Below are 15,852 nucleotides of genomic sequence, written 5' to 3' on the forward strand. Positions count from 1 at the left end.
TTCGATAAGAAAATAAAACTTAGGGGCACCTGGGTGGCTCAGTGGGTTAAAGCCGCTGCCTTCAGCTCAGGTCATGATCCCGGGGTCCTGGGATTGAGCCCCGAATCGGGCTCTCTGCTCAGTGGGGAGCCTGCTTCCTCCTCTCTCTCTCTGCCTGCCTCTCTGCCTACTTGTTATCTGTCAAATAAATAAATAAAAATTTAAAAAAATCAATAAAAAAATAAAACTTAGTGGGCAGCATTTCTGCACCTAAACCCATGCAGAAACTCAAACAAGACGACTAGTGCCTAAACCTTGAGAAAATGTGTGGCTCCTTTTCAGGTTTGACTATAAATATGTGACTTTGATGATACACACTTTTTAAGCTTGGTCTGTCTTTCTTACAGTTACAATTTCAATTGGTGAAGACATGGCCCCTTTACCTGGTAATTTGCTTTTGTTCTCAGCACTTAAATTATCAAATCATTATTAATAAAGTGTTGTTGTTGTTTTTTTCAAAGTTGCTAATCTCTACAGAAAACCCTTATGGGCTAATAAGTAGATACGTGCAAACACAGATGTGCATGTGTACACACACACCCCTTTGGGGGTTGGAAGCCCCACATTCACTTCCTGGGACCTTGCAGAAAAGATGTTTGCCTTTATTCATAGTTCGGGAAAGCATGGTTATCTTGCTCCAAAATCACAAGCAACAAATTAAATGAGGAGCAAACAATTATCCTAAACCAGGATACCATACCCACAGAGAACCCACCGCCAGTGGCATTTATTAGCTGTCACGAAACATCTTCTGTGGGCCAAGGAAAGCAGGAAGGTTGGAAAACAGTCACCAGCAACCACTTTATATGAAGACCAATCATTTTACACACATCTACTGGTGTGACACCGCCAACATAATATAGATTTTTAAAATTATTCTTACTTTTTAAATCCCATTGAAGTACATTTATATACAACGAATTGCACACATCTATGAGATTTTTCTAATGCATCCACCTATGCGACCACCACAATCAAGACACAGAGCATTCCCATCACCCTGAAAAGCTCCTTTGCCTCCCTTTGCAGTAAATCCCCCAGGCAACCACTGGTCTGCTTTCGGTCCCTGTAGATTAGCTTTGTGTTTCTAGAATCTCATATAAATGGAATCAAATAATAAGTGCTCTTTTGCGTCTGACTTCTCTTGCTTAACAAATTGTTTCTGAGATTTGTCCAGATGGTTCCTTGTATGGGTGCTTTGTTCCTTTTCATTGCTTAGTAATATTCCACTGGGTAGATAGTCTGCGATTTATCCCCTCCCCTGAGGGTGGACAGGTCGGCGCTCCCCAGTTTTTTCCCTCCGGTGGAGAACTCTGCCGTGTGCAACTCTTTCCCTGCACGTTTTCCTTTATCTCCAGTAAACACCTAGAAGTGGAAAAGCTGGCTCACAGAAGACACAGTTTACAGCTCCAATGTTGGCTTTTATTCATCAAGAGTAAAAGAAATTTCATGAGATAGATTTTGTTCACTAAGTCAAGCCAGTGACTCAACCATTCTACTCCAAAGATGGGAGGATTTTGCCGTTTTGTTTTCTTTCTTTCTAGTATTTTTAATGATTAAATTCTTAGTTATCTGGACAACTAGGCTGACAATACCCTCTGTTCTTTGAGGGCTTTGCTTAATGCAGGTTTGGCTTTTTATGAGACAGGGAGTGCCATGGGGTGGGGGGCGAGAGAAAGAGAGACAGAGAGAGAGAGGGCAGCACCAGCAGACATGGTGGATCTCATCGCAGTGTCATTTCTTCTGCGGCAAACGATGCACCACGCGGAGGTGCGCAGTAGCGGAGGTTGGAGGTGGCGCCTGCCACTGCTGTCCCCTGACTTGCTTTCTCTCCTCCCGCAGACCTGCCCCTGCGCTTGACAGATGGGCACAGCCGCTGCGAGGGCCGGGTTGAGGTCCGCCACGAGGGCGTGTGGGGCACGGTGTGCGACGACCACTGGGACATCAGAGACGCTCGTGTCGTGTGCCGGCTGCTGGGTTGCGGCCAAGCTCTTGCAGCCCCGGGGCGCGGCCGCTTCGGCCCGGGCTCGGGGCCCATCCTGCTTGACGACATGCGCTGCTCGGGCACCGAAGACGCGCTGGACCACTGCGGCCACTCCGGCTGGGCGCGGCACAACTGCCGGCACCAGGAGGACGCGGGCGTGATCTGCGCAGGTGTGTCCCGGGGGACTGTGCCTCTTCCTCTGCCCATGCTCTGAAGGTCAAGGGACTGCATGTTGGCCAAGGCGCCAGCTGCTAGGGTAGCAAGGGCGTATTTGTTACACGACTGCTGTGCTGAATATTTTCATGGCACAGCATGAAAATAAAACCACAGCCTTGTGGTTTTATTCATCACTTTTGTCGAATTCCAATTCCGGATTGTATTTGTTCTGAAATAGAGCTACAAGACTATGAGGTCGAAGGAAGAAGTGGCCGTATAATACAATGATTAAGGACACAGAACGTGTGTCCTTGAGGCTGTCAGACCACAAAGACCCTTATTCAATTTCTGACAGGGTCATCAAGGGCGCGATCTTAAGTGGACACCTTTGACCCCGCCCTCAAAAGTCAGAACCCCACAGTACCTTGGGCTGCCTTTGTGTCCCTTTCATCCAAGATGGGGCCTATCCCTCTCCTGGAGGACTTTTTATTACCACCAGATACCCATCTTAGCATTGGACCTCCAGAGGTCGACCCTCTTCTCTGTGGAGTAGTACTATCTTATATTTATCCTAAATTTACCCAGGTAAACCTCAAAAAGTCTCAGAATTCTAAGATTTGGTGAACAAGTCCGAGCTCCTTTGTCTGTTTCATACTTAGTTTTTCACAGGCAAACGAAGGGATCAATCCCGATGTTTTTATCTTTGTGGGGGAGGTACTCTTGCCCTTCATAGGATTGATCATGACTAGAAAAATCATCAGAGTCCCCGAGACAAACCATCCCGCAGACAGCCTTATGAGGAAGTCAGCCTGGGGCCCAGGGATCCTTATCTGCCAGGCCCTCACTCTCACTGTGTGTGTTCGCAGTTCCAACCTGTCCTTTTGCTGTCAGCAGGCCCCCTGGAAAGAGTAATTCATTTTCCACTCTTGGATTATACACCAAGGGGTTTCCTTTTCATCTGGGGATAGCCGCAAAGGACCCGAGGTCTGGAGCCAATGGTATCTGAAGGGGTTGAGTGAATGTGGCCAGCCACGCTTCCTGGGCTGGGCCCTGGCCCTGGGTTGCTGTCCTGCCTTGCTTCTGAGCTGGAGAGGCCTTTGAGAGCCACAGACTGCCTATGCCCCAGGCTGAGATCCCAAGCATGCCATGAGCGTGGGAAGGGGCATCTGCCAGATTCCTTCAAACGACGGTGTTTAGAACCGGGAAAGCCTGTATTGACTATTCTCTTGCTCTAACAAATGTCAGCATGGACGACACCAGTATTGTCAATACTGCACCCGCACAGAAATCCCTTCCTCGCGCTCCATCAGGAGGCCCCAGGCCCTCTTTCCCTCCCCATCAACCTGAAGTATGTTCAAGCCACTGTACTCCAGCTGCCCTAGCTAAATCCAACGAGCCCATTTCCCGCACTGTCGTTCTGCTGCTGGCCATGGCCTCCTCTTCCAGGTCAGGGTATCAGCCACAGCTGACCTTGGCTTCTCACCCATCTCCCCTCACCAGGTCCGGCTGCCTTGGCTGTACCCAAGGACAAGGGTAAGCCCTCCCCTCCAGGCTGCGGGAAGCGGGAGCAGAGAGAGCGGGTGTCCCGGGGAGAAAGAATGGGCTTTCCTGTGCCTCCACGGAGACCTCTGGCATCTCCAGCCACTTGTGGGCCTTAGGAGTTTGGGGAAGAAGACTCTTCACACGCACGCTCCCTCCCGCTTTGCTGCCACTCTTTTCGCAAAACACCTCTCATACAAAGCCTCGGATAGATGTGTGCTCAACCTCGGGCGTCCTCAACATGAGAAGTGGGTTATCCTTTAAATCGTTAGACAAGGCTCTGACTCAGGCCGCAGGACATGTGCCGTGGGTAGGACTCCCAGGCTCTGGTGTGACTTTTGGAGAATGAGGGACATAAATTCAGTGAGAGTCAAAGTCAAGGACAGAGGGTGATGAGAGCTGAAGCAGCCCCCACCTGAGGCACCGCCCATACTTTGTAAAGCAAGCACACACCCACATCCCCCTGTGCGGCCGCTGGGCCAGACTGTCTTTGTGTGTTTCTTCCCACGCTCCTCCTGCAGCCCAGCTCTCCTGCCTGCCTCACCTCTTCCGAGTCAGCATTGACCGAGGCTATCTCCGGAGGCTGGGCTACTCCTCTTGGGACATCCACTTAAATGATGAGCTGTGCCGCCCCCAAGTCACCGGGCGCTACCTGATCTTCAACATCCCCTACGGTCACTGTGGCACCATCAGACAGGTAAGAAACTGCCGAGGGGGTGGCACCCTTCTGAGGACGGAGGCCAAGGAGAGCTATTTGGAAAATTCAACCACCTGTTCAAAACCTGGCAGGGACGGCGGAAAGGCACAGCCGCCGGGACTTTGTTTCCAAGTTCAGTGAGACCTGGAGCACTCAGTAATTTGTCCGAAATTTTCCTTACTTTTGGGAATTTGGAACACATGCTGAATTTGGAATACCCTGTAATAAGTGCTGAGAGCTGGTGGATGCCTGGATGGGTAAACATCCGACAGATGGACGGACGATGTTCTCTTAGCTCCAAAGCCAAGCATTTTCCATGACATGCTTCTTTATTCACCTTCAGCGCACACCTCCTCTGGGCAGGCCACGGTGCTGCGCATGGGGGAGGACCAATGATCTGTCCATCTGACTGCTGGGTTCTAACCAGGCAACCGGCTGTATTTCCACACATAGAAAGCATTTATCCAGGACAGGAGGGGATAATGAAATGTATATGTTTATTTCCTGTTCCTTAACCGCCAGCTTATTCACAGAACAGTGTCATGGAAGTTAAGCAAACAAGTAGACCAAGGATATAGGAGAATGTCTAACTATGGAATCTTCTGCTCGGTGTATCTAACAATGTAGCACATTCCACAGCAAGATCTCCAGGTTGTTCCTCTCTTCTTCTGTTCCCATATTTAGACGCACACACAAAAACAGCAAACCTTTGGCACTGTTGGAGGTTAATTCATTCAAACAGTCTCCATGGTGCCCAGTGAGCACGCTGACTCCCAACTTCACGTTGTGTCTATTTGATTATGCAGATCATGATCATTCTTACCCTTTTTGCCCTGAAATGTCTAGTTTTAACTTCAGAGGTCTCTGCCCCAGGGGCCATGCCAGAAGCCCCCCGGTGTCTGAGAGGCAGGCACCCCAGAAATTTCTAGGTCATCGGAGAGGACCCTGCTGCTCTCCTCTGGGGCTCTGGCTGGCCCAGCTCTCACCGCACAGGGGTCAGACGACACAGCAGGTCAGGAACCCCTCCGGGTGATGGCCAGTCCCGGGCCACCCACGGCGAGCACACTGCCACAGAACTTGTGATTTCAGTCAGTGGCTGAGCAACCTTCTAGGTGCTGAGGTCACAGTGGAAAACGGGACTGACAGGGGTCCTGCTCCACAGCCCTCCCGCTCGAGAAAAGGGAGACCGGCACTGAACAAGTGCACACAAGAGAATCATTTTACAGATGCTCAGAAGACAGCAAAAGGAAGGGAACAGGAGATGGTGGGGGGCGGGGAAGACCCCTTGGATGAGGGTGGCCAAGGAGCCGAGGCCTGGGGAGGAGACGAGCTGGGGAGAGAGGAGCGGGAGGAGGCCGTGCAGCGGGCAGCCTGTGCTGGCTGCAGCAGCAAGCTCGGGCGCTCGCGGAGGAGGGAAGAGACCGGAGACCCTCCGCACCAGGAAGCGCTGGGTCCCCTCAGAAGGGGCAGGGCCCTGTGGTCAAGGGGTTGAGCTTTCCCTCTAAGCTGTCCATCAGGGCAAGACCTGCTTCCAGGGGCAAGGCAGAAACTTGGTTTCACAGGGGAACAAGAAAAAAATCTGTTTTTCTGGATAAAGCACAGGTATTTGTGCCGACCGCAGAGTGTCTTCATTGTATTAACATTTCAGAGTGGGGACTGGGAAGGGGCAGGGGGGATGAGCAGGAAAGGAAAGCAAAGGTCTAGAAAGGCAGCCCTGGCTGGAGCTGACGGGGCGGTCCTCAGAGCTTCCAAGGCAGAGCGTCCAGGATCCGAGTCACACAACCAGGGGCTTCCTTGAACCAGCGTCGCGGGGCAGGCTGCGTCTCTGGGCCGCACAGGGGGCCGTGGGGACCCGGCTTCCAGAGACAATGGCACTCTGCACGACAGCCGTCAGCACCCCCTTAGCCCTTCAAGTCGCGCTGGATTTGAAGGAGCAAGGCTGAGCCTGAGGTGAGCAGGGCCAGGCCCACAGCTCCCAAGGAGCCAGAACTGGTCTGGGGCCAAGAGAAGGGAGGAGCGGGAAGGGAGGAGACGGGCACCAGGGGGCCGTGGTCTGCGCTCGCTCGCCTGAGACTACCACAGGCTGACGGGAGGGCAGCGGGGGAGACTTCGGCAGAGGGAGCACCAAGCAGCCAGCATGGACCTCCTGCCCACCTCACACCAGCACAGCGTGGCCCTCACGGGAGGGAAGAGGGGGAGGCTGCTGGCACGCGCTCTGAACTCCCAGCAGAGGACACAGCGTCACCCCATCCGGGACTGTGGGCCCGAGGCCTCGGGCTTCCCGCTCATCGGCGAGCTGGCGCCGAGCAGGGCTGTGAGGGAGAGGCCTCTGCGCCTGCAGAAAGGCGTCTGTCCAGCCCTGGCCAGCAGCTCTCCCCTCTCGTCCTCCCAGGAAGGGCTCGGCTCCCTCAGCTACTCCAACTCCGTCAGAGGCCGAATCCAGGGCCACCCCGGCCGAGTCTTCGTGAGGCATAGGGTACCTCAGCTCAAGTTCACCTGCAGGGTAGACGGCCCGTCTGCAGCTGAAGTCACTCCTGGGGCTGAGGTCCCCAGGGAGGACGCTGGCTATGACGTGTCCATATCCTTCCTTGAGTTGCCCACGTCCCAGCATGTGAGGAACCCGGGGCCACACTACGCCAGCCCGAAGAAGAAAGCGGTCTTCCTTCAGGCCACCCTCCACAGCCCCAACCCCACCCTGAGGCTCTTCGTGGATACCTGCGTGGCTTCTCCAGATCCCCATGATTTTACCACCGTCAAGTACGATTTGATCCGGCGAGGGTAAGGAGAAGGGAAAACCTTCCACGACTGGCTGATCTTCACGAGGCATGCCTTTGGGGGACCTGTGGCTTCTCAGCTGGGCAGAGCCCTTGTCGTCTGGGACCCTGGGGTCCTGTCTCACCCCTTCTTGCCCGTGCCTCCCTTCCCTTTGTGCTTTATGACTTTATTAACTCGCCGTTCGTTCGTGGTTCAGGCTCTCGGGGAATCTGGTCTACCTTGATGGGTTGGCGGGTTTTCTTGGCCTAAACTCTTAGAGTGATGAGATTTATTCAGGCTCCTTTAGCTAAAGGATTCACCAAACGAGGACTCGGGAGGTTGTTTGCCTCTGCAGCTCCTTTGCTCTCTCACAGGAGCAAAATCCTTATTATGGAAGGGCGATTGGCAACTAGTACAAAAGGACAAAATTGCATCACTTACTGGTGGTAGCTTTGAAGTGGGGAGAGCCACGGGAGATGCGTCATGGAGGTACCTGTTTCCAAAAGCCAGGGGCGGGGCAAGACAGCGCGGTGTGGAGAAGGCGTGAGCATGAGAAGTGCACAGATGAGGCGTTAAAGTGCATGGAGTCCCTGAATCAGAAAGCTCTTCTCTTTCAATTCTCCTTACAGAGAGATCAAGGAGGGAGGCACAGTTTGGTGCCAGAACAGAACAACTAACACTCTATTCTTCTGTCTGCTTTAGGTTCAAATTACTCTTTTTTAGTCTAATTTCCTCCGGTAGAGTCTTAGGTTATTGATTTTTTAGATCTTTCTTCTTTTCCAATTCATACATTTGATTTGATCCTCGTAAATTGTATATTCAATTTCACTCAGTTCTAAATAGCTTGTAAATTTTTCTTGAGACTTTTTCTTTTACCTCTGGATCAGTTAGAAGTGTGTTGTTTCATTTCCAAGTAAGAATTTTCCAACAACCTTTCTGTGACTGAATTCTAATTCAACTCCACTCTGATCAGACTATGTCTTTGGTGTGATTCCTTCTCTGTGAATTTGCTAAGGTGTGCTGTGCGGTCCAGAAGGTGTCTGTCCCAGGGAATGTTCCACATGGGCTTGAGAAAGATTGTATTCTGCGGTGGCTAGGTGGAGTGTCCTACAGCTGTCATCTAGCTGGTCAGCAGTCCTTTCCAGATCATCAGTATCCTTCCTGAGTTTCTGCCAGACGTGTCAGTTCTAGACAGAGGGGTGGGGAGCCTCCAGCCATCACAGTGGGCTTGTAGATTTCTCTTTGCAGTTCCCTTACTTTTTGTCTCAGACATTTTGACACTCTGTTGTTACATGTGTATACATTAAGGATTGTTATATCTTTTCGGTGGTTTTTTTTTTTTTTAATATTAGTCCCCACACAGTACATCATTAGCTTTTCATGTAGTGTTCCATGATTCATTGTTTGCATCTAACACCCAGTGCTCCTTGCAGTCTGTGCTCCCTCAATACCCATCACTGGGCTAACCCATCCCCCACCCCCCCAAAGCCCTCATTTTGTCTCCCAGAGTCCATAGTCTCTCGTGGTTAGTCTCCCCCTCAGATTTCTCCCCTTCCTTTTCCCCTTCCTTCTCCAAATGTCCTCCATGCTATTCCTTATGTTCCACAAACAAGTGAAACCATATAATTGACTTTCTCTGTTTGACTTATTTCACTCAGCATAATCTCCTCCAATCCCATCCACGTTGATGCAAAAATTGGGTATTCATCCTTTCTGATGGCTGAATAATATTCCACTGTGTATATGGACCGTATCTTCTTTATCCACTCGTCTGTTGAAGGGTATCTCCGCTCCTTCTGCAGTTTGGCTATTGTGGACATTGCTGCTACATGTGCCCCTTCTTTTCACTACATCTATCTTTGGGGTAAATACCCAGTACTGAAATTGCAGGGTCATGGGGTAGCTCTATTTTGAATTTTTTAAGGAATCTCCACACTGTTTTCCAAAGTGGCTGCACCAACTTGCATTCCCACCAGCAGTGGAAGAGGGTTCCCTTTTCTCCACATCCTCTCCAACACTTGTTTTTTCCTGCCTTGTCAATTTTTGCCATTCTAACTGGTGTAAGGTAGTATCTCAATGTGGTTTTGATTTGAATTTCCCAATGATGAACATTTTTTTATCCGTCTGTTAGCCATTTGTATGTCCTCTTTTGAGAAGTGTCTGTTCATGTCTTCTGACCATTTTTTGACTTTATTATTTGTTTTTTGGGTGTTGAGTTTGAGAAGTTATTTATAGATCTTGGATATCAGCCCTTTATCTGTACTGTCATTTGCAAATATCTTCTCCCATTCCATGGGGTGCCTCTTTGTTTTGTTGACTGTTTCCTCTGCTGTGCAGAAGCTTTTTATCTTGGTAAAGCACTAAAAGTTCATTTTCACTTTTGTCTTCTTGTGTTTGGAGACCTGTCTTGAAAGAAGTTGCTGTGATTGCAAAGAGGTTACTGCCTATGTTCTCCTCCAGGATTTAGATGGATTCCTGTCTCACCTTGAGGTCTTTCATCATTTTGAGGTTTATCATTGTGTATGGTGTAAGAGAATGGTCGAGTTTCATTCTTCTGTATATAGCTGTCCAGTTTTCCCAGCTTACTGTTACATCTTTTGAGAGGGCCAATCCCTTTATTGTTATGCAATACCCCTCTTCATTCCTGATAATTGTCCTGGCTTTGAACTCTGTTTTGTCTCAAATTAATGTAGCTACTCCAGCTCTCTTTTGATTAGTATTACGATGGTAGATCTTTCTCTATCCCTTTTAGAGGTCTTTATATTTAAAGTGGGTGTCTTGTAGAGAACAGTAGTTGAATCTTGGGTTTTCTTGTTTTTGTTTTCATTTTATCTGCTCTGGCAATCTGTATCTTTAAAGTGGCATATTTAATAATCACATTTAAAGTGATTATTGAGGGGCATCTAGGTGGCTCAGTGGGTTAAGCATCCAACTCTTGATTTCAGCTCAGGTCATGATCTCAGGACCATTAAGACTGAGTCTCACGTAGGGCTCCACACTGAGCATGGAGCCTGCTTAAGATTCTCTCTCTCCCTCTTCCCCCAGCTCACACTCTCATTCTCTCTCTCCCTCTCTCAAATAGATAATTTTTTTTAAAAAATAAAGTGATTATTGATAGAGTTGGATGAAAATCTGCCATCTTGGTAACTGTTTTCTGCCTGTTGCATTTGTTCATTGTCTCTACCCCCTCTCTCCTTTTGCTGCCTTCTCTGATTTTAATGGAGCATTTTATATTATTCTGTTTTATCTCCTTTCTTGATGTATCATTTATGCTTCTTACTGAACTTTTTCCATAGTTGTGTTAGGGTTGACAAAACACATTTTTTAAAAAGATTTTATTTATTTGTTTATTTGGCAGAGAGAGAGAGATCACAAGTAGTCGGAGAGGCAGGCAGAGAGAGAGAGGGGAAAGCAGGCTCCCTGCTGAGCAGAGAGCCTGATGTGGGGCTTGATCCCAGGATTCCAGGATCATGACCTGAGCCGAAGGCAGATGCTTATTAGACTGAGCCAACCAGGTACCCTAAGAAACACATTTTTAAATAATCTAAGTTTCACTTTCAAATAATACAACCACTACCTCTAATCTCCCCTTTGGGTAAAATAGAATAGAATGGGCCTTCGGAAGGCAACAGCTCTAGTTAGAAGTTAATTACGTTGTTTTTTATTATGTTTATTTTACTGTTAGCTTCTACTTCTGCTCAGGAACAGTGGTTTTTCTACTCATGGTAGTATTTTAAGTTTCTTTATGAAAGAAAGAGTGGGTAGGGGGAAGAACTCTGTTTGGAATTCATTGGTCTGATTATTGGAGTCAGGGTGAATTCCCATCACACGTCAAATTAATCCTTGTGGCTGGGGGTTTTTCTCCTATCAGGTGCATCAAAGACAATACCTATATCAACCTGCACTCCCAACAGAAGAACACGGCCCAGTTCAAGTTCAATGCCTTCAACTTTCTGAGCAACTATGACGTGGTCTACCTGCAGTGTGAGGTCGCTGTGTGCAAAGTGGGGGACCCCTCCTCCCGCTGCTCCCAGGGCTGTGTAGAACGGAGTAAGAGGGATGCAGGCCGTGTGGTGACCCCAGAAGAACAGACTGAGCATTTCCAAGTGGTGGGGCCACTGGAAATCCACAGAGGGACTGGTCGGAGTAAGACCCTTGTGTGATTTCTTCACTTTTCGCACAAATCTGTTATTAGAAAGAAAAGCCTATTTCCCTGAATAAAGTGATAAGTTTGACAAACCAGAAGCTGCCCATGGAGCCACAGGTAAAAGAAACAGCTAAGGAGGTTCTCTCTGAGTTTCGATGCTACATAAACCTTCCCTGATTGTTAAACTTGTAAGGCAGTCACTCTGTTTGCTGGCTAGAGATGCTGCATCTTCTAATTCTTCACTACCAAGAACTACACATGTTCTAAAAACAGAGTTCTCTCTATAGACCAAATTGTCAATTTAACAAAATCTTTAAATTAACGTTCAGATGCTAGTAGATGGATCTTTTTTTTTTTTCTGTCCCTCGGGTGGTGTGAGAATTTCTTTTCAGATCTTGCTAAGAGTCTAATGAAAAATAAACTTAAGTGTTGGAAAGTCACTGCTCTTTTTTTTTTAAACCCTAATAACTGGTTAGTTGAATTGAATATGTCATTTGCTTGTTTATTCATTGTCACCTACTCAAAACAAGCTCTTCTTGCCCATTCCAAAGGGAATACACCGTGCCTCGGCTTTATTGGGTTTGGGTGACAGCTTTGACATTGACCACAAATGAGAGTTGGAGACACAATCACATGAACCACCTGTGACTGCTTTTATCACACACCCAGTCTGTGTCCCAGATCCTCAAGGCTTTATAGGAAACCTGAGGACACAGGAAACCTGAGGAACACAGAAAGAAAGGTTTGCATATCCCACACCCTCATAGAAAAAGCAGGCAGCACCACTTTATCCAAGTTCTCTTTGTATCTTAACAGAAAGAGGTCTGGGCTGTACTCAGTTCCCTCAAAGCCGTCTCTAAAGAAACTGTCTTGGGGCACCTGGATGGCTCAGTTGGTTAAGTACCCGACTCGTGATTTTGGCTCAGGTCAATCATCTCAGGGTCATGTAAGTCCCCTGTCTGGGCATGGAGCCTGCTTAAGATTCTCTCGAACGATAAAAAAGAAAGAGAATAAAGGAGGAAGGAAGGGAGGAAGGAAGGAAAAGGGAGGGAGAGAGGGGAAGGAAGTAAGAAAGGGCGAGTCTTGGACATAGTTTAGTTTTGTTTTTTGCTTGTCAAGAAGTATGCAATAGCAACATTTAAAAGGAGTCCTCAAGTCCAAGAAATTGCTCCCATCTGTGCCATTCAATAGCATGTATGAGATGAGAATACGTATGGTCAAGGCTCCCGGGGGGAGAGCAGAGTTTGGGGGAGGCTGGGAGCTAACCCTGAAGTCCTGATGAAAATCTGACATGTGACCCGAGGGTGGGCATTGCCTCTAGAGGGGAACATCTCAGTCTCATGCCAGACGTGCCCTTGATCGGTAGCCATCTTGATAAATAGGATACTTGCGGTATTTTGATGGCATTCCCTGCTTCTACCTGGTAGAAGTTGATGAGATGTAGTTGCTGGTCAGTCTGGTGAAGGCAGCATCTTTAAGTCAAAAGGGAATCACTCGTCCCCAAGCACCTTCATCTTCGGTCACGTGATCTGAGCATCGGGCGTCTATTTCACGTGAGCGCCCCAGATGAATTAAGGGGTTTTCCAAGGGCCTCTGAGCTGCTAGAGCTTCTCCTTTCTGAAGCTTACCTGCCCATTAACTGCATCTATCCCGTATGCATTGAGGAAGTGGGAAGCCAACAGCTTCCAAAGTTAGCATCTTATAGCTTTTAACAAATGCCTCTTGGGAAAAGTGTTGAGAATGAAAGGACTGACCTTATAAGAATAAATAAATAAATAAGTGTCCAGTGAGCTCCCAGTGAGCTTCTCCAGGTGTGGTTCAGCAGGCGGGACCCAGGAAGCTGCCCTCTCCAACAGCATTCCAGCGGATTCTAAGAACGCTGTAGTGGGAAGGCCATGGTCACTGCCGAGCAGTCCATGCTTTATGGATCAAAAAAAACTCAACAGGGAGAAACCTGCAACCCAGAAAAAAGCCTCAAGAGAAGCCTGCTCTCTCTAGCCAAGGGCTGGTAAAGGAGCACCCAGGCAAGATTGTGAGCCGTGGGTCAAACTGTGTCCCTGCCTCAGCCCAGCCAACAAAGGTGAAGTGGGGAGCCGAGACTTCCTCCTGCCCCCAGGATCCCTCCCACCTTCCCTCCCCTCTGCAGATTCTATCATCTCTGCGCAGTAACTGGGGCCTCCCCAACACCCTCATGTCAAGTGGAGACCAGGTGGGGAGGCTGGGCTTCCAACCCCACCAGGCAGGAAGACCACCCCTCTGAGACTTCTCTGGGGTGGTGTCAGAGGGGACCTTGTAGAGAGCCAGGACCTCTACCCCCCACCCAAAGGTAACAAGGCGATGCCACCTTCCTGGGGGGAGGGGCAGCAGAGGCCATGAAGGTAGCCTGGCTTCCGCTCTGCCCTGTAGAAATGAGGAGACCCTCCCATCTTGTCCGCACATGCTGGTATTCCATCGCACGTTTTGCTTTTAGCCTTGCTGAAATGCTCTGTTAAACCTATCTCTTGGGGGCGCCTGGGTGGCTCAGTCTGTTAACCATCTGCCTGCAGCTCAGGTTATGATCTCAGGGTCCTGGCCTCAGGCCCCGCATCAGGCTTCCTGCTCCACATGGAGTCTGCTTGTCCCTCTCCCTCTGCCCTCCCTCATGCTCTCTCTCTCAAATCAATAAATAAAATCTTTTAGAAAAAAAAAAAAAAGCATGTCTCTTGAATACAGCATAGAGTCAGAATGGAATGCTGTGGGACATTCAGAAAATCCTGTTCCTCTAGGAAGTGAGCGTGGTGGCCGCTCTGGTGTGACAGCCGTATCTCCCTCCGGTAGAACCATTGTTCAGGCTGCCGGGAGTGTGGGTGGCTGATGGCTCTCAGCCCCCAAGATTCTGTGGGGATTCCCTCAGCTCAAGGCAGCTGCCTTGGCCACGTTTGCAGCCTTCAACCAATGGCCGGTGGATAGAAGTGTGTCATGTGGCGGGGGTACCGAGCCCCAGTGTGGGGACGTCTCTGACAGGCCAGCCGAGCCCAGGATGCAGGGCGTTGGCCAGGCTTTTTGCTGCCTCTGCCTCACCACTCACCAGCTCGCTGCCAGGCCTGCTTCCCTTCCCCTGCCAGGGCTCAAGGCTAGGCCCATGCCCCAGGAACCCTTCGGCACACAAACCTCTCCACCAGAGGTCGTCTCCCGGGACCCAGCCCACGACGGTCAGTACCGGCAGGTCCGAGGAAGCAAATTCAGAAACAGGACTTGGGGGCTGCCCAGGGGGACTCATCACCAGCAGCAAGTGGTACAGAGGCAGCCCCTGAGCACAGCTCATCTCCTCATTCAACCCTCACGAGCACAACAAGCTGGGGTGGGGGTGGGGCAGCTGCTACCTTCCTCATTTTAAATTGTGGAAATCAAGGCTGAGGGTGACCTGGCCAAGGTAACCCACCAGGTAAGGGGACGAACTAAAACCCAGGCCACCCACTTCAGATCTGAAACCTTTACTTACTTTACTGTCGTTTCTCCTGAAGAAAAACACTTTCTGCTGTGTATGATTTTCTATCTCTGATGCGCTGGTATAGCTCAGTAGGTCCACTGCAAAGGGTTTGTGACTCATGGTGATACAGTTTTACACTGTCTCCCGAGTCACACTATGTGATGGTCTTCTTGGTATCACACTGCTGTGCCTGGCCGCCCGCACAGCTTCACGCAGTTCCTGACAGGAAGACAGCGCTGGGCCCGGGACCACACTGCCTTGACTGAGTCTGACTTGCCTGTTCTCATTACGTTCTCAAGTGCTTTCGCGTTAGGTTGGAAAAGAACTTTGTAGTAGCTCCCTTTAGTCATACAGATGAACACAGAGGAGACTAGACCACATGGCCACATGGGGCAAGGGCTTAGAAAATCCATGTGGAAATACTAAAAAGAAAATGGGGAAGATCTGTTTTCATTTGGAGGTGGAAACCCAGCAGGCCCCAAACAACTCGTGCGATAAGAGCAGAGATGCTGTTTTACTCGTGCTGTACTCCCTGGGCATGCGTGGTATCAAATCCAAGCGTCTGGGACTCAAGGAGTGTCCCTGGGTGTTCAGAAATGTGGTTGCCTCTTTGGATGTGTATTAGAACCTGAAAACATGGTGGTTTGGATGGTGGGGACGAGTTGTACTGTCCTCCTAGGACAAAGAATTCAACATGTGTGGTGTGAGTAAGTTTGTGCACATGGAGGCTTCTATACTGTGGATAGGAAAGTGTCAGCCAGAACGGACTTCTCCTTTTAGGGTTACCTTTGGTTTTGGTGTTTGGTGGTAAATGGGAGAATTGTTTTCATTCATTAACCTAGAAACCACACAGAAGGCTCTCCTTTTATAGTCAGGTTCTTCTTTCCTGTTCTTAGATCATGAAATAGCTTTTTTCTTTCCGGAGCTGTTCTCTGAAATGTGTTTAAGTTGTAAAATGCTGAGGCTCTGAATTAGAGTGAGGCACGTGAATAAACAAGATGTCAGTCTCTCTGTCACACTTAGGTTCAAAAACTGTAACCCTCGCATACATTTCAAAAGGTAGCATA

General features: G+C 49.2%; 1 protein-coding gene across 1 annotated transcript in view; it reads left to right on the forward strand.

Moving 5' to 3' along the window:
* LOC309860490 (scavenger receptor cysteine-rich domain-containing protein DMBT1) overlaps window positions 1-11,756 on the forward strand; it is a 117,559-nt gene extending 105,803 nt beyond the window's left edge. The window contains exons 65-70 of the mRNA XM_082722661.1: window positions 387-425; window positions 1,882-2,193; window positions 3,680-3,712; window positions 4,240-4,415; window positions 6,808-7,193; window positions 11,041-11,756. Of these exons, the coding sequence (XP_082578787.1) occupies window positions 387-425; window positions 1,882-2,193; window positions 3,680-3,712; window positions 4,240-4,415; window positions 6,808-7,193; window positions 11,041-11,332 (1,238 nt within the window). The 3' untranslated portion in view covers window positions 11,333-11,756. The remainder of the gene's footprint in view (window positions 1-386; window positions 426-1,881; window positions 2,194-3,679; window positions 3,713-4,239; window positions 4,416-6,807; window positions 7,194-11,040) is intronic.
* The last annotated feature ends 4,096 nt before the right edge of the window (window positions 11,757-15,852 follow it).

Source organism: Mustela nivalis, assembly GCF_964662115.1.
Source record: "Mustela nivalis genome assembly, chromosome: 2".
Classification (NCBI taxonomy): domain Eukaryota; kingdom Metazoa; phylum Chordata; class Mammalia; order Carnivora; family Mustelidae; genus Mustela; species Mustela nivalis.